The sequence below is a fragment of the Equus caballus genome, chromosome 11 (genome assembly GCF_041296265.1).
Source record: "Equus caballus isolate H_3958 breed thoroughbred chromosome 11, TB-T2T, whole genome shotgun sequence".
NCBI lineage: Eukaryota > Metazoa > Chordata > Mammalia > Perissodactyla > Equidae > Equus > Equus caballus.
Genome location: NC_091694.1, coordinates 1279995 through 1305447, shown reverse-complemented (window position 1 = coordinate 1305447; position 25453 = coordinate 1279995). Strand labels below are relative to the sequence as shown.

Sequence of the window (25453 nt, the reverse complement as noted above, 5' to 3'; positions counted from 1 at the left end):
TCTTTTGTTGTCTTTTTTTTTCATTATTTAAAAAAAATATGTTACAAAACAATATCATTCATCATATATTTCTTGCTTATTTTCCTTTTTAAAAAAATTAAAGTAATAAAAAAGTCACTTTATAAAATAATACAAAAGGGCAGGAGAGGGCGGGGGCTGGGCTGGTGGGCTGAGGAATCCAGTGCTTCTGGCTCCCACCGTGGGCTGGAGGGTGGGGGGAGGTGAGTGGGGTTGTAGGGGTCCCGAGGCCACAGCTGGGGCTAATGGCAGGTCCACCGTCTCCAGCTGGGCCTCTGGAAGGCAGTGGGAGAGGGGCAGTGAGGCTGCTGGGGGGAGGGCATCCAGACCCAGGGTGGGGGGACGGCTGGGGCCCTGTCTGTCTCAGGAGGGGCAGGAGAGCTTAGGGGGGAGGGGCCCTGGGGCGGGGAGCCCGAGGTGGCTGGCCCTTCGTGCCAGCTCCTCGGGGCGGGACTCCTAGCTCCCGCTGCTCAGCATCCCCAGCAGTTTACTGGGCTCCAGGCCCTGCTGCTGTGCCACCGTCTGCACGTCGAAGCCCATGTGCATGAGGAACTGGGCCACATTCATCTCCTGCCCCGTGAACTGGTCCCGGATGGTAGGGCAAGAGGGGTTGCAGTGGGGCCAGGGGCAGCTGTCCACCAGGTGGACGGGGCAGCCCTTCAGTGGGGCTTTGCTGGCCTTATGGCTGTCGTGGAGGCTTCTGTCCCAGCAATGAAGCGCCCGAGGCAGCGAGGTCCCCTTCACCTGGACGTCTGTCCAGTGGCTGCAGACAGAAACCCAGGTGGGGGTCACATGGGGTGTGGCCAAAGCAGGTGAGATGGCATTGCTACCACTGGAGGCGCGGCTTAGTCTGAATTCTTGCCACACAGCTGATTGTATCAGTGGCTTTGAAGGCCCTGGAAGGAAGCCCTTCATGGAGAGCAGGGGACACAGGTAGGCGGGCAAGTGGGGTCGGGGGCTGCGGATGTTCAAGCAAGAGCCACGGACGGATGCAAGCTGTCTCAGGGCCCAGGACACTGACCTTCGGATGATGATCTCATGGGAGAGGCAGGCGGGGGCAAAGCTGGCCCTGTTGTGGAGGAGAACGATGGCTGTGAGCCCCACATCCCGCCCCACCATGCCCACAGGTCACAGCAACTCCAGTCAATTCCCCTGGGAACTTTTCCTCTGCCTGGCTCCCACCTCCGGCAAGCTCAGGCTCCGGCATGCTCCCTGCTAACCCTTGTCCCTTCCTGCCTCCACACCCTGCTTGGAGTGCACCTCTCCCAGGGAACTCCAGCTGGGCAGTGGCAGGAGGCTGTCCCAGACAGGCAAATGTTTTGCCTTTCTTAAAAAGTAGATGTTATTTTTATAGCAGTTTTAGACTCACATTAACACTGAGTGAAAGGTACAGAGATTTCCCATAGACCCTCTGCCCCCACCCAGGCACAGCCTCCCCCACTATCGACATCTCCCACCACAGTGGGACATTTGTCACAATCGATGAACCTACATTGACAGGTCATAATCCCCCCAAGTCCATAGTGTGTGTCGGGGTTCATCTTGGTGTTCCTCCCTGTCTTTTCACAGCTTGAAAGATCACTTCTTTTTCGTGGTGGGTAATATGCCATTGTCTGCATGGACCGCAGTTTATCACCTACTGAAGGACCCTATGGCTGCTTCCCGTTGTGAGACCTCTATTTTGAAGTCTAGTGATTTACTGCATATTTAGAGGGGCTGAGTGGGGGGTCCCCAGCACACTCACGGCACGTCCTTGAGTGTGTTTCGCAGCTCACGACCCAGGTTTTGGATGTACAGCCACTGGCCCTCCTGCACCGGCTGCCCCGTGAGGTGCACGTTGTCCACAGTCAGCTGGGCCTCGTCAAACAGCCACTGCACCACGAACACTGGGCCTGGGGGGGAGGGGGACTGGGGGCTCAGGGTCCCCAAGGTCCTAGCTGGCTCTGTGGTAGGCTCACAGGCCAGCTGGGCTCTCCCCTCAGGGTGCTGGCCACCAGCCCCCAAAGCGTGTGCCTTCCTTAACACCCGCCCTTCCTCGAAGATGTCCTTTTTGGCCCCCACCTTGGCCTAGCTCCCAGAAATTCTGCTTTGACCAAAGCTGGTGATGACGTCCCTTCACATAGGACTTCACAACTCTGTACAGAGGAGCACTGGGGTTCAGCTCCAAAGCGCATTCCCTACTGTGGGCATGGACAGGGTGACCAGCTGTCCTGGTGTGCCCAGGACTGCGTGGACTTCCAGTGCTAAGACCAGAAAAATCCCAGGCACACCAGGATGACTTAGTCACCACGCTCCTGGGAGGGCCGGTGGTCTTTGGGCCTGGCCTCTGGGGCCTGGACTGCAGGCTGCATTTTCAGGAGGCACAGGAAGTCTGGACATGCCCCTGCTGCCCCTGTGTGCCCCGGCCAGAGCCGGCCCACTCACAGCGCAGGGTCGGGTAGACTTTGTAGCCAAAGAAGCAGTTCCACTCCTCGCCGTCCTTGAACTGGCGCCGACAGCGCTCCGGGACCACCCCGTTCCAGTACCTGGGCCACAGGCTGCAGGTTAGGCCGCCCCACTCCAGCCTCCACCCACAGACGCCACTCCGCCCCAGGTCCTCTGCAAGGGATCCTGCGAGCCCCGGCGGGGTCCCAGCATGCGGGATGGGCCCTCCCTCCCAGGGCACCTGATGCCCCGCCGGATGGCTTCCGTGGGCGCACAGGTGATGGTGTCGATGCAGTCCGTGCGGCGGTACTGCTTGTTGTCCAGGAACCAGCCCGAGTCGGCCAGGCCCCGCACCTGGATGGCCGGGTAGCCCAGCTCCTCCAGCTGCTCAGCCACACGGTCCACATTCAGCAGCACCCCAGTGCCCCCCGCGCTGCAGGGAAGGTGGGACATGAGGCTGGTGGAGGGGGAGGTGTGCTTGTCCCGCTAGAGCCTGCCCAGCCCCAAGCCCAGGCCTCGAGGAGAGCAGGGATCCTGATGCATTCTGCCAACACATTCTGCATTCAGGTGCAAGACCCACGGGCCTCCTGGGATCCTGGAGGCAGAGGAGGGGCTGGCAGAGCTCCAGGCTCTGACCCAGAGCTAAGAGGCTGGTCATCCCACTTCCTCCCATCCCTCTTTCCTTTCCTCTCTTTCACTCTGCCTCAGTTTCCTTATCTGAAAATGAAGGTAAACTATGTGGCCTTGGAGCCCTTCATCCATTCCACAGATGTCCCCTGGGTCCCCTACAAGCCTGCTGGGACACAGTGACCAAGCAGGGTGATTCCAGCCTATGGGGACCCTGGGCCTCGGAGAAGGTGCCTTGGTCCACAGCTAACCCCTAATTAACTACACAGATTGCTGCAGTCCAAGGCTTTCCTCACACCCATCGACCACGCAGTCCAGGAGTGTCCTCTGCTCAGCTTCCAGCTACACAGCACTCTGAGGCTGAACCTCCCAAGACGCCCCAGTAATGCTGACCCTCCAAGCCGCCTGCCCATCCTGGCAAGGCTGCAGCCCCCTCGATCTGCCCAGGCTTGGCCCCCTCCCCTTCCTCCCATCCACACTCCCACCCCAGCCACGTCCCAGGGTCTGCCCCACAGCCCTCCACGCACTTCGCCTGAAGCCCCTGCCCGGCCCACCTGCTCCCTGCCAGCAGCAGCACCTTGGCCCCATTCAGGCCTCTGCCCAGGAGCTCTTGCACCACCTCGCGGATGATGAGGGCACCCATGAAGGCGTACTCGTCTGCTCAGAGAAGGAGAGTGGCTGCAAGTGGGGCCTGGACAGAGGGCAAGGCCTCCACCCCCAGGTTGGAGGGAGGAGGGCTTCTAGCTGGGAGTCTGGAGGGTCTTCAGGGAATGGGCCCGGGCTAGGGTAGACTGGAGGGAGGGGGGTCAAGTGCATGAGGCTGTGCTGGGGATCCTCCCCAGGGAATACTCAGGAGTGAAGACCCTCGCAGGGGCCAGGCCAGCCATGGACAAGCAGACAGTGGGCACTGGGGGCAGGCACCCTGGGACACACTGTCAAGGGGTTTGAGAGAGTCACATGGCTGAAAGCCTGCATTTCCCCAGAAGCCCCATTGTCCCTGCCCTGTCTGGGGGGGGGGGAGGTGAGAGGAGAAACAGGGGAGGAAGGCAGGAGACTCACTCTTCTCAGACTTGGATGAAGCCCCACTCCAGACATCACTGGAGCAGTAAGGGATGAAGCTGCGACACCAGGATCGAGTGAGCCTGCCATGCTCGTCTGCTGCCCCAAGGCCAAGAAGGACCACCCTCTCCAGGAAGGACCCCCAAGGACAGGACCCCCTGCCTCCAGGAAGGTCTCCCCGCCAAGAACCACCTCAGGAAGGACCTCACCCAGGAAGCCCCCCCCAAGACAGGAGCCCCAAGAAGGTCTCCTTGGTCCCTCTTACACCATGTTGGCGTTCCACCAGTGGGGGTTTTCCTCTGGCTGGGAAGACAGGATCCCTGTGCCTGCAGCAGTGGGGAGAGAGGCAGTGGGTCTTCCTGATGAGAGGGGCTGTGCAGCGATGGGGACTACAGGGAGGTGTGGGGTTGTGAGGGGATCCTACATGGCCCCAGCAAGGAGGTGGGCAGTGATGCCAGCCTGACCCAAGGTGGCCGGGGAAGTTGGGAATGGTCAGGTTTAGTTACCCCATGAAGTTGCCAGGATGCCCAGACAAGCTGTGACACCTGGACATCGCCCTGAACCTCCCCCACCCTCCACTGGCTGCTTTGACCTAGGGATGGCCTGTGTATCCCACACGGGAGAGGCCACGGTGAGATACCTGTGGAGAAAGAAAGAAGTGATAAGAGTGAATGCTCCCTAACCTTAGGAAGTTCAGAGAACTGGGGAGGGGGATGCACAAGGTGGGGGCCTCTCTGGGGCTCTAGGGAGTGAACTGGGGTGGGGTGTCTTCCAGGACTTCAAATTGTGAGGCCACGCTGCCCCGCCCCTTCCCCCAGGTGGAGACAGCCCGGTCTGCAAACTGCTGACCTGTGCGAGTGCGAGGCCAGTCTTTGGAGCTCATGAGGCGCGGCATGGTGTCATATCGGGAGTCACAGTTCTCTCGGTTGAAGCAGTACCAGCCGCCTGCGGGCAGAGCCACCACCTCAGGGCCTGCGTGCCAGGGGACGCCTGCCTGCTCCCGGGCCTCTGGCCCTGGCACTCACCTTCCAGAAAAAGGAGCCACCGCCGACTGCCCTTGGATTCCTTCAGGTAGTAGCTGCAAGGGGGGGACGGCGGAGAGGCCAGTGAGCCGGGGCTGCAGGGCCCAGCGCGGGGAGGAAAGGGTCATTCCACCTGTCGCCGGGCGCGCGGGCCGCACGGGGGCGCCAGCGGCCAGGCCCCTGCGGAGCGCTCCGGGCCGGCGAGCGGCGGCCAGAGCCGGGAGGTGGCGCTCGCGGGGCGAGGAAGGGCCGCGCGGGGCTGTGTGGTCCGTGGAAAATCCCCACGGCCCGCCCCGCGCGGGACCCGCTGTAACCTCGGTGCCGGCGGCCGGGCGTCGGGGGGGGGGCGTCTTCGCGGGGCTCGGGATCCTCCTGGGCCGCGCAGTGGCGTTGGGAGAGTGAAAAGCGCCCTCTCTAGAGGAGTGTACGTGGGGCGGGAGCACTGGGACCCGCCAGGCGGGCGTTGAGGGGTGCGGGCACCACCCAGGCGGGGTCGCAGCTTTCCTTCCGAGGCCCGACCTACCGTTTTGTTCTTCGGGCTGTCGACTCACTGAGGGCGTGGGTGCCCCCGACCCCTCCCCAACCCTCAGCCTCATATCCTTCCTTTATTTACTTCGGGGCTGGAGAGGAGTGAAACCTGCACCCCAGGTCCTTCTGTCCCACCTGCGCCCCCTCCCTGTCCCTCTGGATGGCTGGGATCCCTGGCAGTCCAGGTAGCAGCACGGAGCAGACCTAGTCGAGCTGGAGTGGGGATGGGGGTGGGGGTTCAGCAGGACTCTCCCCGCCCCCTGTGTCGCCTCCTCCTGCTGAAGCCAGGGCCACTCGCGGACTGCTGTCTCCCTGCCCAGGGACCGAAGGACGGGAGCAGAGAGACTGGGCACTGTGGCCGAGGGGTCAGTGCCCGGGCTGGCCGGGGACCAGAGCTTCAAGCTCTGCCCCACCCCCCTCGCGGCGAGTCACCGAGCCGGGCCTCCCCAGGGCCAGCACCTCCGAGGGCCCGACGGCAGCCCTCTCCCCTGGGGGCGAGAACTGCCACGGCCAGTAGGGAGGGTCCAGCGCAGAGACTTCGCGTGTCCGAGAGGGCACAGAGGCGGATGGTGCGGGCGCCGCTGGCGACGAGACGCCCTGGAGCCTGGTGGGGGCCACCGGCAAGGGCGCGCCGGTCAGGGCGCGCGGGTGCGGCCGCGCAGGGCGGGGACTGGCCTCCCGGGGCCCTGGCCGGCGCGGGCCTTACCCGGCGGGGCTGCCGTCGTTGCAGGTCACCGACGTGTTGAGCAGGAGGTGCAGGCGTAGGTCCTCGTTGAGCTGCTGCGCCGAGCAGGGGTACAGGGACTGCGCCAGGCTCTTGACCTGCGCCATGAAGCTGTCCATGTTGCCCTCCACGGCCGTGAAGTCCAGCGGGAAGCTCTCCACCGGCTGTCCGGCCGCCGGCGCCGCCTCGGCCCGCGGCGGGGGCGGCGGCGGGGGCGGCTGCTGGCCGCGGCGCCGCCAGGTCTTCTTGCCCTCGCCGCCCCCGGCCCAGTGCAGCAGGCCCAGCAGCAGCAGCACGCGCACCCCTCGGCCCATGGCCGCGCCACTCGGGCCCGCGGCCACCTGCGGAGAGCGGGCGGCCTTGAGGCGGCGGCGGCGGCGGGGGGGGGTCGCCGGGCCGGGGGCGCCGGGCCACGGGGCGCCGGCCGCGCCTGCTCGCTCTCCCCGCTTCCCGCGCTGGGCCGGGCCGAGGAGGCGCGGGTGGCTCGGCGTCGAGGCTCTTGGGGCCCGGCGCCGTCGGCCTGGGCAGCTCGGGCTCCGCGCGCGGCCGGCCGAGGGCAGCGCAGGGTCTGGGTGCGCTGGCTCCAGCCGCGCCAATGAGCGGCGGGGGCCGAGCCTGGGCGTAGTTTGCGGGGGCCGCGGCGGCCCGGGTGCCCGCGCGTTAGATGTGCCGCCGCCGCCGCCGCCCGGGCTCGGCGGAGGGGGAGGGGGCCGCGCTCGCTCTTTTCTTGGCGGAGGCATCGCCTTTTCTTCCCAAACCGCAAGCCTGACGGAGGGGCCTGGACTACCCCGCCGCGGCCGCCGGAGGCGCTCCCGGCCCGGCTCCGTGGGGGGCAGCGCGGCCCGGCGGCCCCGGCGGTTCCATTCACCGCGGCCAGCCCGGCGCCGCCGCCCCCGCCGCCGGGGCGGCTGGAGGGGCGGCGGGCAAGGAGCGAGGCTTTTCCGCGCCGAGGAAACTCCGCCCGCCGCGCAGCGGGTCCGGGCCCGACGGGCCGGTGGCGCAGGGGGGCCGCGCTCACCTGAGCCGCCGGGGTCCCTCTCACCCTCGCTGCCTAGGCCCAGAGCAGCCCGCAGGCCTCCCGGACCCCGGCCGGCATCCCCCACCCCGAACGCGCCCGGAGCCCCGCGCTCACCGCGGCCGGCGCGGGCGGCCCCGCGGCCCCGGCTCCTCGGCGTCGCTTGTCCTGCGCCAGCCCGCTGGTACGCCCGGCTCGGCTGCCTCCCCCTCTGGCGCTGGCGCGGAGCCGCCCGGGACTTTTATCCAGCGGGGCCCCCGGGATCAAAGCGACGGCGGACACAGGGCTCCGCGCCGAGGGGCCGGCAGCAGCGGCGCCGGGGCCTCCGGGAGGAGCGGACAGGTGTGGCGCGAGGCCCCGGCGCCCTCGGCGACCTGCGGGAGGGACCGGGCGCCCCGTCACGGCGCCATGGGGGAGTCGCCCAGCCCCGCTGTTGGATGGACAGATTCCGGGCCGCCTTGGAAGCAGTGGGGCTAGAGGGGCCGCTGCCACTTACTGGGGTGGATGGGCCTTGGGTTGGGGTCCTGGATCCTCTTCTCGTGCTCCCTGGATGTGCGCCCCTCGCCGATCGCCTCCAAGCCACGGTCCCTGCGCTGGTTGCCACTGGAGCGGGTTGAGGATCGGACAGCTGCCGGCTTGGTCTCCACTCCGTGACCTCCACGCAACCCAGTGCATCTGCTCCACCGCCTCACCTTCCCAGTGCACCTCACTGGGGACAGAATGAGATTCCTTGTCAGAAATCAAAATGAGGGGACAGGTATTTGCCTAAGAGGCTTCTCCCAGGGTGGGTGGGGAGACAAAAGAAGGACAGCGCTTGTTCATACTCCGTCTACAGCTTTGGCAGACCTTTCTCATTCCCCCTCCCATGCAGCCCAGTGGATGTCACTACAACCGTTGTAAAGACAGGAAAGAGGCCATGCCTTTTGGGATAGGGGTCCAGACCTGGGGCAGGGCTTCCTGAGTCCCTCTCCTAGTTCAAGCTACTGGGGAGGCTGCATCCCCAGGAGACACCTGCAGCCCCTTGAGGGGCAGGAGATTAGAGGCTGCCAGGGGTCTGTGCCCAGACACTCACCTCCCTGCCGGCTGGGTTGCAGGGCCCCTTTGGCCCTGAGCACTGTCCTTCTCACCAGTCCCCAGGCTGAGTGATGAGCTTGGGGTTGGAAAGTTACAACACTCACCCCGCACACACACAGCAGGCTCCTCTGGTTGTGCTCCCCTGGCTGTGTTCCCTGTAAGACACAGCACGGGGTCAGACAGGGGCCTTGAGAGCTGCTGTGTGAGCATCTGAGGGGTTGAGATGGAAGGGAAACCTCGAAGCCTAAGATCAGGCTGAGGTGCCCCGGAGGTCAACCTGGGCTGAGGTCACTCAACAGAGGAGGGGGCAGGCTGTGTGACAAACACAGGTCCTCCCTACAGGCACCCACGGGGCAGCTGTGTGCCCATTTTCCTGATAAAGGGAACTGAGGCTCAGAGAAGCTAACAGAAGAGCTGAGAATGAGCTCTGTTTTTGGGGAAATCTACACCCCCACCCCTACCCCGTTGTTGGGTCAGTTCAAAGGCCATGCTTGGGACTGACCAGAGGCAGTAGCTTCAAACACAGGTCCCATCGGGAGGTGCCCCACCCCCCCTCCCCCCAGCTGACCTAGACATTGAGCAAGAACCTGTCCCAGGAGCCCTCTGCCTCCAGAAGCCCGTTATGCCAAGTCCCAGGCAGGGAAATGCTACTTCCAGCTAGACAGTAGGACGCTTACAGCTGTGCCTCACGCTGGTCTGGCTCTGGGCCATTTCCTGACGGGGAGATCCTGGGCAAGGCCCGTGACCTTTCTCTGTGCCTCCGTTTCCTCTTCTTTAAAGTGGAGCAATGACCATATCTCGGTCGGAGGGCTGTTGTGGGATTATGGGAGCCCATGCGTGAAAGCGCTCAGCACGGTGCGCGGCGGGGATGGCAGTTCCGGTTGCCAACGAAATTCCAGGATGAGGGCAGAGAGTGCACTTTATATTCGCTGGCGTTGGCTGTAACGCGATTTAGTCTGCACACTGGACCACAATGAGTTCCTGTTCTGCTTTACTCAACACTATCAGCAGACGTGAAAAGGAACTCAAACCTGAGTCTTCCAGAACTTCCCTGCCTGCAGTGTCTCTGCCTCCCCCATTCCATCTCCTTCAAAGCGGCTCACGCTATGCCCTTCTCTGGACTCAGACAGACTGGCTCTGTCTTTGCACTCCCAGCCTTCCCCTCTGCACCTCGGACTCCTCCACTCAGAGTTTTCCCCCCCCGAGATCTGGTGGGGTCTCCCGGGGCGGCAGTGCTTGGAGATGGGCCTGTGCTTCCAGGCTGCCTGCACTCAGCCCAGTGGCCACTATGGTCCTGACAAGTGGGAGGAGGGGGACCCTGGGTTGAACGGCAGCGGGTCGGGTACCACCTCATACCCTCTAGGATGGCTAGGAGCAAAAACGTGGAAAGTAAGTGCTGCCAAGGACGTGGAGGAACGGGAACCCCTGCACTGCTGGTGGGAATGTAAAATGGTGCAGCCGCTGTGGAAGACAGTTTGGTGGTTCTTCAGTAATTTAAGCATAGAATTATCATATGATCCAGCAATTTCACTCCTACCTATATTCACAAAAGAATTGGAAACAAGTGTTCAAAGAAAAGCTTGTACATGAATGTTCACAGCAGCATTATTCACAATTGCCAAAATGTGGGAAAACCCAAATGTCCATCAACAGATGAATGGATAAACCAAATGTGGTCTATCCATACAATGGAATATTATTCAGCCATAAAAAGGAATGAAGTTCTAATACAGGCTCCAACATGGATGAACCTTAAAAACATCGTGCTAAGTGAAAGAAACCAGACGCAAAAGGCCACATATTGTGTGATTCTATTTGTATGAAATATCCAGAATAGGGAAATCCATAGAGACAGAAAGCAGACTGCTGGTTGCCAGAGGATAGGGAGGAATAGAGAGTGACTACTAACGGGTACAGGATTTCTTTACGGGGTGATGAAAATATTCTAAAATTGATTGTGGTGGTGGTTGCACAACATGGTGAATGTACTAAATGCCATGGAATTGTACACTTTGAGGTGGTTGTTTTTTGTTATGTGAATTTTACCTAAAAAAACCCCAAAACATGAATGGGTCAGACCAATGATGGTCAGCCAGCTGGGCAAGGGGTACCAGGTAACTGGGGGGTGGGGCCAGGTGAATGAAGTGCCCCGGTTGGGAGGGCGTGGGCTGGTCCAGCCCTGGCAAAGCTTCTGGGACGTGGGGTGTTCCGGGTCCCTGTTCACTCATTAGGCAGATGTCTGCGGGCCCGCACATTGAGGGATGTAGCAGTGGGCCGAGTTCCCAATTTCTGCGTGCAGGGCCTGGCTCTGCCCCTGCTGGGCCCACAGCTGGGTCTCTGAGCCTCAGGTTCCTCATCTGTAAAGTGGGGATGAGAATAGTAGCTGCCTCCCAGTGCTGTGGGAGCATGAACTGAGGCAGGATGTGAAGGGGACAGTGAGCACATGATCAATGGTAGTTATTACCCCCAGGTAGATTCTGGCCATCCCTCAGGGACCAAGGAGTCTGAGGTCCTGGGCACAGAGGGCTTGTGGAATTTCTGCAGGGCAGACACTCAGGCTTGGGGACAAGGAGCAGGAACAATGTCCCAAATTGCCTTGTTGCAGTGGTCGCACGGACCATGGACACCAGGGACGCTGGACATGGGCTCTGCCTTTCTCTGCCCCCTCCCCTTTGCCACATCCAGGATGGATTCTGTGTTGTTCTTGCCTCTCAGCTTCCTGGCTCCCGTTCAGGTGGGTGGCAGGTGTTTCTAGGCGAGCTTAGATCCCGTGCGTGTTCAGCTGCAAGGAAGCCTGGGAAAATGAGAGCATAGAGGGGTGCTATACCTTTTTACTGGGGCATCCCCAGATCTAGGATGAGGGTGCATGGGTTGGTCCTCTGGGGAGGAAGAGATAAGGAGGGAGCCGGGGATCCCAGATGAGCACAGATGGGAGTTGTGATCCACACGTGGACATGTGCCCAATTCCTGGGAAACAGGCATAAGAGACAGAACATTTCAGGAAGCAAGAGCTAAGGCCTGCATTGGGGCAGGCTCAGGGCCCAGGCTGGCTGGTGGGTGCTGGGGGAGAGGGAGGAAGGAGAGGCTCAGGGCAGTCAGTGGCGCAGGGACTCCCACTTGGGACCCTGCTCCGATCTGACAGACCAATAACCTGGCCAGAGGGCTTGGCCTTCAGGGTCTCAGGCCGCCCAGCAGCTTGGGACCCAGTGCCCTCGCTGGACATAGGACTGCTCTACATCACATGGCTGACTCCGTTCTGGGGCCTCTCGAAGGTCCTGAGCCCAGGGCATGCACAGCATGAGGGCCGCTCTGTGCTCCAGCTGTTGCCTGCCGTCTGGGGCCCAGCTGTGCCTGCCGGCCTCAGCTGCCCCACTTCGCCCAGCCACCTGGGCGGCTCCACACCCCAGCTGCTGGCCTCTGAGGCCCAAGTGGGCAGGGAAGTGGGCAGACCACCCCACTCCCCCCAGCAGCTTGCTGTGAGGGGAGGTCCTACACCCCAGCCAGCCAAGAGCCCATTTCTAGCTCTGAGCTGGCCAAGGGGCCTCAAGGCCAGGCCATGCAATTGCAGAGTTTGGTTTCCCCAGAGCCCCCTATCCATTAGGAGAAATGCCCCTTGGCCTCATATCCTGGGCCTTGATGAACTAGGTCCTTGCCTGGAGCTGAATGGTGCAGGGGCGGGGCAGGGTGGAGTTGGGGCCCCTGGGTCACGTCCAGGCCTTTCATGGACAGCTCCTAGGCCTGACGCTGGGAGATGTCCTCTCCTGGGAATCAAGTGGCAGTTTGCAAGCCTGGCATGAGTAGCCTTGGGGTCACCTGGCAGAAGGGACCCAGCCCTTGCGCTAGGACTGAGAGCACAAGGGAGTCAGAGCCCCTTCACTTAAGGGTGAGAGCTCCCAGGGCTGTGGAGGAGGCTGAGTCCCAGATGCTCCTCGTCACTGTGCTGTGACCTCCCCCCATGCTGGTGAACAGAGGACCAGTGTAGGGTTTTCTGGCTCCAGGCTCAACTCCTGGGGATCTTGGACCCCACTGGTTATTTGGCAGGACCTGCCCACCTCTTAGCACCCCTGCCCCATCCTGCCCGCTCCACGTGACCTCACCTGGCTGGTGGATGGTCCTTGTTAAAGGATCCTCCTGGATGCTGGCCTGCAGCTTGACCTGGGCTAACTTTGGAGTGTCATAGTCCATCTGGGAATGGCCACGTTCCAAAGCTGGGGGAAGGAAGGGCATGGGGATCGGTGGGGTTTCCCACACATCTGTGGAGATGGGGCATCTTGGGGTGTCATGGGAGCACCCCCGATGTGCCAGCACGTGCTCCTCACTGTGCAGGTGAAGGAAGGGCGGTCAGGGAGGTCAAGCTGCCCCAGGCCCCGCAGGGAGGGCCAGAGACAGCTCCTCCTTAGGTCTCCCAGCTGCTGGCTCCACAGTGCCCTAATGAGCTCCAGGCCTGCTGGTCCCCATCTGTGCAGCCTGCCGGTCCTCAGCGCACGCTGCAATAGCGGCTGCAGGCCTGGAGGCCCGGCAGGCCATGTGTCCTTCGGCCCGCCCTCCCTCCCTCCCACCCTGTGATCCGCACGTGGCCTCTAGGGAGGCAGAAACAAACCCTCAGATCTTGCCACTGGGAACCTTTCAGCGCCAGCGACATCAAAGGGGGCAGCGGGACGCGGGGGCGGCGGATGCTTCTCTTAAAGGGCCATGCCACTTTTTAATTCAAAGCAGATCCTGGGAACAGCTGTGTAGCTGCTGCCTTGGAGGGAGGACGCCGGCGAGGAGCGAAAGGTGGCTGTTCTGCCTTCTCCAGACCCTTTTTTTTTCCAGACCCTGCATTTGCTTCTCAGGACTGGTAGGAGGGCAGGTGGGGACCAAGCTGAGGACTTTCCTGCAGAGGCACCTTCTCCCTCCACCTGGGAGCCACGCAATGTTTCTCAGAGGAGGATGCTCAGTGCTGGGCAAGTGCCTGAGTTGGGGGCATTAATTATTCTGCCAGCTGGTGTGGTGGCAACCTAGAAACTCGACTCACTTCATGAAATCAACAGTGTGATCTGTCTTGCATGTGTGAGTTTGACCTGAGGTTCTTACCTGCCCAGGTGTCAGATCTGCCTGGCCAACCGCGACCAGACACGGGGCAGCTCCATGCATCAGCGGAAGGGCCCTGACGACCACGCATTCATTCACTGAGCCCTGTCTCAGGCGCAGGGACACCAGGACTAGACAGCAGCCTTGTCTTCTGTGGGGAGAGAGGGCAGATGATGGAAAACAGCTGCCCAATGACCTTCGTGACATGATGTCAGGAGGGTAGAGGAAACTAGAAAAGCAGGCGGGGGGGGGGGGGGGGGCGTATGGGAGGGGTCAGGAGGCCCTCTAGGGGGTGGCACGGTGCAGAGCGATGCGAGGGAGCTCAGGAACGTCTTCGGGAGCAGGGTGAGCGGGCAGACAGGGCCCAGAGAACGGGTGTGCGGAGGACTGCCCAGGCTGTGTGGTGGAAAGCTGTGTGGGAGGGCAGCAGGCGGCCACCAGAGCCTACATTTTATTCCCTGGGGGTGGGAAGTCACTGCTTCATTGATAATACAGATAATCTCCAGAAAGATCCATGTTGGAAAGTAGATTTTAAGATGGTTAAATTGAACATACAATTTTACCACAATTATATATATTTATATATGCATATTTTAAATGCATTTGACAGGATTATAAGTACAGCATGGGGCAGGGGCTATGCCTCTCCCTAGGTCCTCAAAAGCAACTTGCTGTGTGAATGAGCCTTTTCCCAAGGAGTTGAGGTAAGAGGAGTGTCAGTTATTAGGCCAGCTGGAGGGTTTTTACCTGTTACATATGACCTGAAGTCCTAATAGAAACACGGGTTAGGACATGGTTTCTTTAGAAAATACAGCCTTGATCCCATTAACGATGCCCAGGAAAATAACCCCTATACCCGCCCCCCCCCAGCATTCAGGTCAGCAGGGGCCAGCCCCAAGGGGATCCCGTGAAGCCTGGAGCAAGGACCCTATCCTGTTTTTCTGGCCATGCTCAGGCCTTCCCACAGCCTACTGGGGGGAATTGATACCTGTGATGTTCTGTAGGGCTCACCTGCATGGGGCCTCCACCTCCCTGGGAAGTCGGCACTGTTGCCGCTCTAGTTTTACAGATGAAGAACTGAGACCCAGGCAGCCAGGAGCGGTCAAAGCTCCATTAGGTGCAGGTAGGGGAGCCTGGACCTCCTGCCCTGACCACTCCGTAGGCTGCCTGGACATTGTGACATCCTACACAAGGTCCAACCAGGGACACTTTTGCTCTGCAGGTACTGTGCTGAGGAGGGGAGTAGAGTTAGAGGTGGTCTCAGAGCCAGGTCAGGTGGGCTGCAGTGAAAGGCAAAAATGAGGGTATGGTCTGAGTCACCTGTTGTGTAAGAAGGAAGGAGGGGAAGAATCCACATCTGCCCCCTGAGCATCCTGACACATGCATTTGCTCATCTTTGCAAAAAGAAATGTGGGAAGGCTACCCCAGAATGGAAAGAAGATGGTTCTATGGGGGTCATGGGAATGGATGGGGAGGGAGTGAGGCTTTTCTGACTGTCATATTTTATACTTATAACTTTTGAATCAAATAAATATTTTGCATAACTGAAATATAATATTAGATCAAAAAGGATGAAAAGACCTTAAAATTCAGTAAAAGTGAACCTAACTGCTCAGAAATGAATGAACCTGTGTATCAAATTAATGTAACCACACAGGAAAAAAGAATGAATTCAAATAACTTTTTAACACAACACTCTGTGTTTTTTAGTGGGATATATTCTGAAGACAAAAATAACTACACAGAGATCTTGAAATTTCCTTCGTAGGCCTGTGGTTAGTAGCCGGATTGCCGTTGTAATTTTGAAGCTGTTTGGAGGGAATTTTGGAACACAGAAAATTAATAAACATATTAATGTTACTGAAAACAAGCGTTCTCACTGTGGAGAAAGGGATATTCAGTTGAACCACGTAGATTTGCCATTTTTTGTAGATGGAAAATGCTTCAATATTGGCAATTTTGTACTACTCAACCAAATACAAATATGGAATGAGGGAAGACGAGGAAGGAGCCTGAGATGTGGTTTGGAGTGGGAGTTTGGAGCGGGGTTTGGTTTCTAAATCCAATTCTCCTCTAAAAGGGACTAGGGCTTCCTCAAGAAATGGCGGATTCAGGGCTGGGGCGAGGACCGTCCTGGGCAAGACTAGGACGTCTTGAGGGGCAGAAGTGAGGAAGCGCTTAGAGAAGAGTGGAAACCTGTCAAAAGGAGAAGGAAAGGTGTCACTGAGATAGGTGACGTAGATTAGCTCAGAGGACAGTATCAACGTTAGGTTCCCCAATGTTGTGTAACAGTTGAATGGTAATACAAGAGAACGGCCTTGCTCTTAGGATATGTGCACTGAAGCATTTGATGGCAAAGGTGCATAATGTCTCCAGCTTATTCTCAAATGGTTCAGAAAATTTTTTATATATTTAGAGAGGGAGAGAGATGATAAAGCAAATGTGGCAACGTGTAAACAACTGCTGAGTCTAAAAGAGATATACAGGAGTTCCTTGTACTGTTCTGGCAACTTTCTTCTAAGTTTGAAATAATATAAAAATAAAATTTCCCCCGTCTGCCAAAAAAGGAGCACGGGAGCCAGCTTGAAGGGGTCTCACTGGCCAAATTTGGATCAATTTGAGCATCAAAAAGAATAATTGACCAAAAAAAAAAAAAATCTATGAATTCATATTAATATTCAAGAATTTATTTTAAAGGAGAGGAAGCATTTATTGACCAAACAAATGTCTATTAAATGTAGAGGGAATGATCAAATTGGAAAGTCATGATTTTGCAACCATAAATGTAATGATGGATTCAGGCAAGGACCATCAATTGATGCTAAAACTGTTGGGTAGATTATTGGGAAAAAAAAATCATATTTATGGTCTCAAAGAATTATCCGTGCATGGCTTATTCCCTCTACAAGGGACCTTGATCATGGAGGAATCCGGCAGAGACACCTTGACCAAGTGTTCAGGCTTCACATCCCCACAAATGGGCCAAACTGATGTCCTGGATCTCCTGAGGGGCTGTCATCTACGCTGCCTCATCGCCCTAAACATTTAACCCCAGGAAAGGATCAGGCAGATCCAGACTGTGAAACATTCTAAAGAAAATGGATCTGGGTTGCTCAAAAATGCAAGGGTCATAAAAATTAAATAAATCGAAAGATGGATGGACTGTTGTAGATTAAAGGATTGTAGACAGATGCAACAACCAAATGCAATGTGACAATTGGACCATCTTGGGACAAAGGAAATTCCAAAGTGGACTATGTATTACGCCATCATTGTACCCATGACTGTATGGTTGCTGGGTGCAGTGTCAGATATGATTAAGTAGGAGAAGGTCCTGGTTCTTAGGAGATGCTGCTGAACTATTTGGAGGGCAAGCACCTGGATACTGAAACTTACTTTCCAATATAAATACATATGCAAGTCTAAATGCAGAGAGAGAAGGCGAATGGGAGAAGATGTTAACAGTTGGTGCACCTAGGTGAAGGTATAGAGAGGATTAAAAAGTAGTAGTTTATTGTATTTCATTTTCAGCTTGTTTGTAGATTTGCCATTGTTTAATTGAAATTTTTATTGACATAATTATAGAGTCACATGCAATTGTAAGAAATAATACAGAGCGACCCCTTGTGTACTTTGCCCACTTTCCCACAATGATAACACTTGGTAAAACTATAGCACAATATCACAGCCGGGAGAGTGACATGAACACAACGCACCTGTCCTCTGAGTGAAACTGAGTGAAACCCAGTTTCACTCGCCCTCAGCTGTGTGTGGACCACGTTGTATACCGGTTGGTGTGTCAAGGGACTGAACAGCTCCATCTCCACTTGGGTCCCTGGTGCTGCCCTCCTATAACCACACCTGCTTCACTCCTTCCCCCAATCCCACCGCCCCTGATGTCTGCCAACCCTTAATTTGTCCTCCACTTCTAAAATGCAGTCATTTCCAGAATGCCATATAAATGGGGTCACACAGTCTGTAGCCTTCAGAGACTGGCTTTCTCACTCAGCCACTTCCCTGGAGACTCAACCAGGTGGCTGCAGTGGTTCATTCCTTTTGCTTGCTGAGTGGTGTTCCACGTATGGATGGACGGCAGTGTGTCTAACCGCTCACTTGTAAAAGGACATCTGGGCTCATTCCAGTTTTTGGTTATCACAAATAAAGCTGCTATAAACATTAATGTACCCATCTGTCATTTTTTAAGATAGCAAATTTGGAAAGAAAAATACGAGCTGCAAAAAGAGGCACAGCTACAAGAGCACTAAGTACAGATTCCCCTCTGTCCGTCACCTTGCAAACCTCCCAAACATGACCTTTGACCCCACGGTCATCACCGTGGCCTCTGTTGTGAGCATGTCCTGGAATCTGGGCATTCAAAGCTGTGCCTGAACAGCCTGTGACAGGGCCCTGAGCGAAGGTGCCAAGTTGCAGTGAGGACGCACAGGGAAGCAGCCTCCCAACAGAGCAAACGCAGGGGCCTGATGGGCGGGTTCTAATCTGAGTGACCTGAGTGTGCAGACTTGCCACAGGGCACGGGAGGGTGCTTCCTGCAGTGGCAGGGAGCTGGCGTGTCCAGCCACCTGAAGTTTCGGCTGTGCCCAAGGGGGAGCCACTTCTGGGCGTTTCTTGCCCTTGAGGCTTGTCGAGCTGCGTGGCCAGGGGTACCCCCAGGGCCCCACACAGCATCCAGTGTCGTCTCTGGGGCTTTCTCATTTTCATGGGTGCCTCACAGGGTCTCTGTCTGTCCTGCCTGGTCTTCACCAGGTTCGACCCAGCCACGCCACCAAGGGGAAGTGGGTCTGCCTCGCCTCTCCCACCTCCCACTGCTGGGGCGCCCCACCTCCGCCCGGATGAGAACTGCAGCAGGAGGGGAAGGCATGACTGGGGGGACCATGTGTTTGTTTGCCCCCCCATCAACAGTCAACTCTCTGACAGATGTTTGCTGAGCACCCACCCTGTAGAGGGCCAGACAGATGGGCCTGCCCCTGGGGAGAGACAGCCAATAAACAAGCGATCAGGCGCGAAAGGCCTGTGCCAGTGCAGATGAGGCTCTGAGGAAACCCCTGCAGGCTGACAGGCTGAAGAAGCCAGGCTGGGGGCAACTTGGGTTCAGGAGGCCTGGCTGCCACAGAGCTTTGCATGAGGTCCGGATGGGATGAGGGCTGTGGTGGGGAGTGCTTGACCAGGCAGTGGCCCTCAGGAATGCCCCAAAGGTGTCTGCTCTAAGGCCCCATGTGCCAAGCCACATGCGGGCAGTGAGACCCACTTGAACAAGCAGGAGTGGCCAGGACAAGGTGAGGACAAGGAGGGGGCAGGTCAGCAAGCATCGTTTCTGAACCAGCGCAGACCTGATCATGGCCGGTAAAGGGGCTTGATCAGATGACTTCCTGAGTGCCCCCATCCGCAATCTCAGCCATCTTGTGATGCTCCCTGGCCTCAGGGGAGGGTGCTGACTGATGGTGACCAGGTGGTGTGTGTGGCTCAGTGAAGCTCTAAGGTGGCAGAGCTTGGACTGGTGGGCAGGACGGAGATGCGAGAGTGTGAGGGGCATCCCTGGAGCTGCAGCTCCCTCAGGCTTTCCCCAGTGTTCCCCCCACACACACAGCTGTCTGTGTTTGACAGGATGTGGATGCCTGTGAGATGGAGGTGCCAGATAGAGGAAGGCATGGCAGCACCACCACAGGAGGGATGGCAGGATCCCACATGCCCCTCCTCTCTGACCTTCCAGACTTCTGTTATGCGCCAGTGGGCTGGAATCTGGGAAAAGTCCTATTGCAGGGTTTAGCTGCTGGTAGATTGAAATCAGCTCATCTCAGACTTTCACTGAATCAGCGCTCTCTGGTTTGGAGCTTCTGGCCGGCCTTTATCCTTAGCTGCTTCCGTACCTTCACACCATCTCACAGGGTCTGCAGGCATTTACTCCAGGAGGGCGCCTCTGCAGAGGCGCGGGGAGGCAGAGGTGACCACAAGGGACCGGGGGGCGGGCGCTGGAGTGGAAGGTGGGGCGCAGGATGAGCAGGACCCAGGACAGGCCGGGGCGCAGGGGCCGGGCGGGGGGAGGGAGCCCAGGCCTTGGCGCCCTTCCAGCCCGCATGGCCTTCTCACCCGGCCGTCGGTTCAACGCGGCGGCGCGGGCGCTGACAGCCGGCCGGGACCTGGGGCCACGTGGCGCCAGTTGGGACAACCGCGCGCCAGACCCCGCAGCCGGCACGCGCTCAGGGGAAGGGGCCCGGGGGCGTGGCCTGGGCGCCGGGGGCGGGCCCGGGGCACTAGCCCCGCCCTTTAGGCTCCACCCCTGCGGCCGCGTGGCTGTGTGTCCCGGCTGTTGCCAATAAAGTTGGTTGACGCCGGGCCGGCGCCGGCGGGTCACGTGGGCGGAAGATGGCGGCCCCGGCAGGCGGTGGGGGCTCCGCGGTGTCGGTGCTGGCCCCGAACGGTCGGCGCCACACAGTGAAGGTGACGCCGAGCACCGTGCTGCTGCAGGTGCGGCCGCGGGTGGGCGGCGGGTGGCGGGTGGCGGGCGAGAGACGGGGACGCGGCGCTGGGCCCGCTCCTGCGGTTGGCTCCGAGGGCCGCGGGGCGGGGCCTTCGGGGGCGGGGCCTTCGGCGCCCAATGAGCGGGCTCCTGGCGCTCCTGGCCCGCCCACTTCCTTGCGGGGTCGGGGCTCCCGTGGGGGCGGGGGAGGGGTCCCAGCACGGCGCGGGGCTGGTTGGCAAGGGTCGGCACCTCCTGGCCCCCCTTGCGGGTCCATGGCGCGCCCGAACCGGCCTCCGCGCGCCCCCGGCCAGTGTGCCCATCCCCGGGCGTCCTCCCAGCCCGGCCTCGACTGTGGCTGGGTCTGCGGGCCTTTGTGCCTAGGAACTCGTTTGCTGAGTCACTCGCTGCACTTTCACCGGGGCAGCTGGTTGACCTCGAATCTATGGCATTAAAAATGCTTCTTGGGCCCTGCTGTGTAGGGGACAGGGCGCATTCGAGGTCTGCGGGGAGGAGCCCCCAGGGAGGCCGAGCCGAAGAATAGTGACTCGGTGTGCCTGCAGGACACAGAAGCGGGGAGCTCCCTGGCCAGTCCCAGGACCCACTTGAGCTGGCTCTCTGTGGAGCCGGCTTGCGGAGAGGAGGGTGAAGCACTGCGGAAAGTGGGGTCCAAGTCTGAACTTTATTCTCTGTGAGTGGGGAGGGGCGGGCCCCCAGTGTGTAGGAAGATGTCTGTGGTGATGGGCTGTCCCACGGAGCTGGGGTGACACGGGAGGGCCCAGTGAGGCTGGGGAGAGTGAACAGGATTTGTGGGTGAGGCACATGGAGCTGTTGAGTGGATTGTCCATCATGTGGCTAGGCTTTGTTCCGCAGAGCCAACTGGCTCTCCAGGAAGGGATAGACTCTCCTCGGCTGCCTCAGAGTCACTGAGCCTGCCAGCCAAGGACGAGGCCAGACCCAGTGGCTTACCCTCTGATCTCACCCTTAGGTTCTGGAGGACACATGCCGGCGGCAGGACTTCAACCCCAGCGAATACGATCTGAAGTGAGTTTGCTCTGATTGGGCTGCGGGGTCCGAGTCCATCTTCACCCACCCAGGCCCCCGCTCAGGGGCTTAAGCCAATAGAAGTTTATTCTCTCACAGTTCTGGAGGCCAGAAGCCCAAAATCAAGGTGTGGGCAGGGTTACATTCCCTCCAGGGCACTGAGAGAAGATCCTTCCTGCCTCTTCCAGCTCCTGGGGGCTCCAGGCGTTCCTTGGCTTGTGCCTGCATCACTCCACACTCTGCCTCCATCTTCACGTGGCCTTCTTGAGTGTTGTGTTTTTTTCTCTTCTGTCTCTCATAACACTTGTCATTGAATTTAGGGCCCACCTTAATACAGAGTGACAGCATCTCGAGATCCTTAACTCAGTTAGGTCTGCAAAGTCCCTGTCTCCAAATAAGATCTTATTCATGAGTGCTGGGGGTTGGGATGTGGATGTATCTTTTAGGGGCCACTGCAGAGGGTTTTTGTGCATTTGGTAGTGTAAGTTCCTGATGGGGCTTTGTGGGCAAGAGCAAGTGGTCATGGAGAAACGAGAGGAAACCAGCAAACTGTGGGTGGGTCCTGGTGACCTCACAGCCTCTGGAATTGCATGCAGGTGTCTGTGTGGGGGCATTTTTCCAAAGACAGGGCTTTCACCAGGTTCTCAGGGAGTCCAAAACGATAGAGGAGTCAGAACCCATCTTGGTGGGGTGTGGGTTTCTGTCCCACATGAGGAGCTTTTTGCCTTAGTGCTGTGTCTTCATAGTATGGCTGTCCTCACGTTGGGGCCAGAGAGGAGCCCATGGCGGGGGAGCCTGTTCTTTGGGCCTTGCTCGCGCTGCCTTGTCTGTGGGGCTCCACAGGGAACCTTCTGAGCGGAGATGCCCTTGCTTCATGCCGCGTCCTCCACTCCCACGTGACCAGTGAGAATCCCAGGGCCTGTGCTCTGTGCTGGGCTGTCCCCTGGCATCGTCTCACAGAGCTGTGTGCCATCTCTTGGTTCTCCATTAACCTGCCTGAAACCTTGGCGTTGTGTCTGATTGGAGCAAGTTAGAATGTTGGAGCTTTTGCAACACAGTATCGATTTTTCTGCTGTCTCCCTTTTATCTGCCTAGTGTACTTTGTTTAAAAAGTGCTGCCCTTCTGGAGTGTGGTGACACCTTCCCTTCATCTCTGGGGCTGGCTGCCAGCCCACCTGCTCTTGGGTTCACCTTAGATCTGCCGTCCTGTCTTGCACTAGATATTGAAGTTGTTGTAAGGCAGTTTCCAGCTAGCATTGAAGATGGGTATCAAAATTGCTTCTTTCTCAGGTCTTCCAAACGCCCTGGGCTTTATAAACTGTCCACGATCAGAAAACCATTGTTTCTAACGTGTCCTGGCACTCATGCAGTCAGGTGACCACTTTGTGTGTATTCAAACCTCACACATGTTCTCTCTCCACCTCTATAGTTTTTTCTTAAACTTTTGTTGAAAGTCAGCTCAGAGTTTGACTTTGGAGCAGCCTGAGTAAATTCTCCTATTCCATCTAGTGATTCCTCCTGGCCGCCGCCTGTCTCCTCTGAAATCAAGCTGCACAGTCGTGGTGTTTTCAGTAGCTGCGGGCAGGAGCTTTTGTCGGACCCGAACTATCTGTTGGGTTAACAGTGGTGATTCTTCCTGTAGAGTTCCTGGAAGCCAGAACGGTTGGGAGGAGAGGGCCCAGGGTCCGGCAGGCTCGGGGGCTGCCTGGCCACCACTCTCCCTGCCCGCACGCGAGCTCTGAGTCCTGGCCGCCCTCTTCTCTCTTCTCTTCTCAGGAGTAGGTGTCTGACTCCTTGTCGGTCCACAGCCGATGTGTGATCCGAGCTGGACGTCAGGACCTGCGCGTTGTGGTCCCACCTCTGCCTTTGGGTGGTCTGGGCTACCTGTTGACACTTCTTGTCTGAGTTTCTTGTTTGTGAGGCATGCTGGCCATGACCCTGGCCATGACTTCTGGGAGGGCAGGCTGCTGATAAAGAGCAGCTGGCATCTCGGAGGTCATGGGGGTTCTCTCCGTGCCCTCTCCTCCTGCCCTTGGTTATTTCCTCTGCTGACCCATCAGGTCTCTTCATTCCCCCCAGTCCTTCTGAGAAACTACGCCCCCTTGGACCCGGGAGCTCTGTGCATGGGCATCAGAGGAGGCCACAGGCCCACCCTGTTGTCTGAGGGCCCACACAGGTCTCTTCCTGACCGATTGGGAGACTCAAAGCTGCCAGGTCCCTGTGCAGCGGTCAGTACCTGCAGGACACAGGCAGAGAGGACACTTGGCTGCTCCAAGGTTGGAGGACCTGGCTTTGCAAGCGGGAATGGCAATCTTAGCCCTCTTTCCCTAAATCCTGGCCGCTGTCAGGGCCTGGCTCTCCATGGGGACTTTAGGCCAGGTTGTTTCATTTGTGTTTCTCTAGAACCTTTGCCTTCTCTTGCTTGTTTTTGGGATCGTGGCCCTGCTTCAAAGGATGGCAGGAAGCAGGAGTGATAGGAGCTGGTCATTTTGGTTGTGGCTGGCAGTACAGGGAGAGGGGCTGCAGGGGCCGGACGGTCATGGGCGCAGCTCTGGTTGGTGAGGATGGGGCATCGTTCTCTCAGACCTTTTCCGAGCAGAGTGAGACACACGCCCTTAGTCGTTCCTGTGTGTACTTTTATTTTCTAAGTCTGCATTCAGGATGGTTACTGCTTCACGGTATGAAGGAGCCACCCCTTGGTTTGCCCCAGAGGGTAACAGGTTTCTGTTTTCTTCCTTCCTGCCCTGCCCTTGTATGCTCAAACTGTGTCAGCACTTGCTTTGTCTCTCCCCTGGAAGACCTTGTAGTCAGGACCCGCTCCTGCCCCTGCAGGCTTGCAGGCTGCGGCTCTCTGTTCCTGTGGCCTTGGGGGCACTGGCTGGAGAATTGCTGCCCAGCCGAGGACATCCCGTGGCGTGTACCCCATTCCCAGCAAGGCTGTGCCAGGAGCCGGGTGGGAGCTGGGCTGTTAGGATCTGTGGGGCAGCCCATGGGCCTCGGTCTATTTTGCAGGTTTCAGAGGAACGTGCTTGACCTCACTCTCCAGTGGAGATTCGCCAATCTGCCCAATAATGCCAAGCTGGAGATGGTGCCCATCTCCCGGAGCCGCGAGGGGCCCGAGAACATGGTAGGTGGCTGTCAGGGAGAGGCTGGCAGGCTGGCAGCACTGCTGTTTCCGGCTCTTTCATTCAGGCTGTTTGGATGGCAGGATGCTTCAGCAGGCCAAGCAGAGGGGGATGGCCTGCAGCCGTGGTTGGGGAGCAGGGCTGCTTTAGAGGGGGTGCACAGTGAGGCGTGAGTCCTCGGACCCCTCCTGCCTTCCCTGGGTCAGGTCAGAGCCACTCTTCTGCTTCGATAGCTGATGGTTGGAAATAAGACCTTCCGTTCTTTGTGCTGAACTTATTTTGGGGGATGGTTAATTGTGCTGTGTCCATCCTGGCGTGTCAGCAGCATTCACCCAGCCTCGTGATTCACGGCCTGATGTTTCTGGTCATAAAACTGCCAAAAATCTTGGAGCCTACAGAACTCTGGGAGGCGGCCAGTGTGGCCTCAGTTCTGGGATGAACTCGGCTCTCAGGATTTGCCCCAGGCCACCACCCGCAGGTCTTGCCGGGACCACAGCCCAAGTCTTCTCACCATGGCCTGCTGCCTTCCCCATCAGGAACTTTCAGCTTCTAGAAATGAGCACACGACAGTGGGGTTACGGTGGACGGAAGCAAGACCACGGGGATGGCGCCCACTCCTGTGAGCCCACGCCAGTCCTTTGCGGGTGTGGTGTTCGCCCGACACTGCCAGGAGGGCGGTTCTCATCCCTGTGGAGAGAAGAGGGGGTTTGGGTCCTGGGGATGTCAGTGAGCCCTCCAGGGCCCACCGGGAGTCAGGCGGCTGGCACTGCCCCCGACACTTCTTCTTTTCCATGACGACTGTGGTTCTCAAACTTTCACGTGGAAGGGAGACCGACTTTCTTGGGGGTTCCTTGGGGCTGCGGGACGATCGGGAGCCTCCGTCGCGCGTTCACACGGAGCAGCCCCTGCTTTGTTTGTTACTGGATTCACTGTAAGAGTGCAGGACTAGCCACGACTTAGAGCGTCAAGCTGGGCCAGGGCAGGTGGGGCTGAGTGCGGCCCTCATGGGCATGCGACATGTGCTCCCTCTGGGGCTCTGTGCACACATGCCCTGCTGTGTCTGTCACTCGGCAAAGGAACCAGAGGGGAGTTTCCCCCATTTTGGGTTGTAAACTTGTGACCCTGTTTAGGGACATAATTATTAAAAATGCACTTATAAGAGCAGTGTGCTCATTTGTGGAAAAAAATTCAGAAAACACAGTATATTAATTATCTACTGTTGCATAACAAGTTATCCCCAGATTT

The 25453-nt window shown here is 58.4% G+C and overlaps 2 protein-coding genes across 15 annotated transcripts in view; one reads left to right on the top strand and one right to left on the bottom strand.

Annotated features, from left to right (window-relative positions):
• Positions 1–2: 2 nt before the first annotated feature.
• On the bottom strand, positions 3–13725 carry NOTUM (notum, palmitoleoyl-protein carboxylesterase). Of its 5 annotated transcripts, none has more exons than XM_070225771.1 (17): positions 13568–13725; positions 12589–12699; positions 9169–11285; positions 8596–8646; positions 7914–8020; positions 7535–7791; positions 6385–6743; positions 5154–5206; positions 4978–5073; positions 4394–4454; positions 4129–4187; positions 3624–3726; positions 2684–2875; positions 2443–2543; positions 1763–1910; positions 1040–1087; positions 3–781 (listed from the first exon to the last, which is right to left on the bottom strand). In XM_070225771.1, the coding sequence occupies exons 3-17, from the start codon at positions 9324–9326 to the stop codon at positions 475–477; spliced, it is 2100 nt and encodes a 699-aa protein (XP_070081872.1). In that variant the 5' UTR covers positions 9327–11285; positions 12589–12699; positions 13568–13725; the 3' UTR covers positions 3–474. The 5 variants fall into 5 exon arrangements, with proteins under 5 accessions (XP_070081872.1, XP_070081873.1, XP_070081871.1 ...); XM_070225772.1 differs by lacking the exon at positions 13568–13725 and adding an exon at positions 13092–13129; XM_070225770.1 differs by lacking the exon at positions 13568–13725 and having other exon boundaries at positions 12589–13038.
• Positions 13726–19721: 5996 nt separating this feature from the next.
• The window catches only part of ASPSCR1 (ASPSCR1 tether for SLC2A4, UBX domain containing), a 30600-nt gene continuing 24868 nt past the window's right edge, over positions 19722–25453 (top strand). For 4 of the 10 annotated variants that reach the window (XM_070225765.1, XM_023651752.2, XM_023651751.2 and 1 more), the window contains exons 1-3: positions 19722–20047; positions 21028–21083; positions 24096–24210. In XM_070225765.1, the coding sequence (XP_070081866.1) occupies positions 19946–20047; positions 21028–21083; positions 24096–24210 (273 nt within the window). In that variant the 5' untranslated portion in view covers positions 19722–19945. Of the gene's footprint in view, positions 20048–20179; positions 20731–21027; positions 21084–24095; positions 24211–25453 lie in introns of those variants that run through there. The other 6 variants (XM_070225768.1, XM_014737643.3, XM_070225764.1 and 3 more) reach the window with 5 other exon arrangements.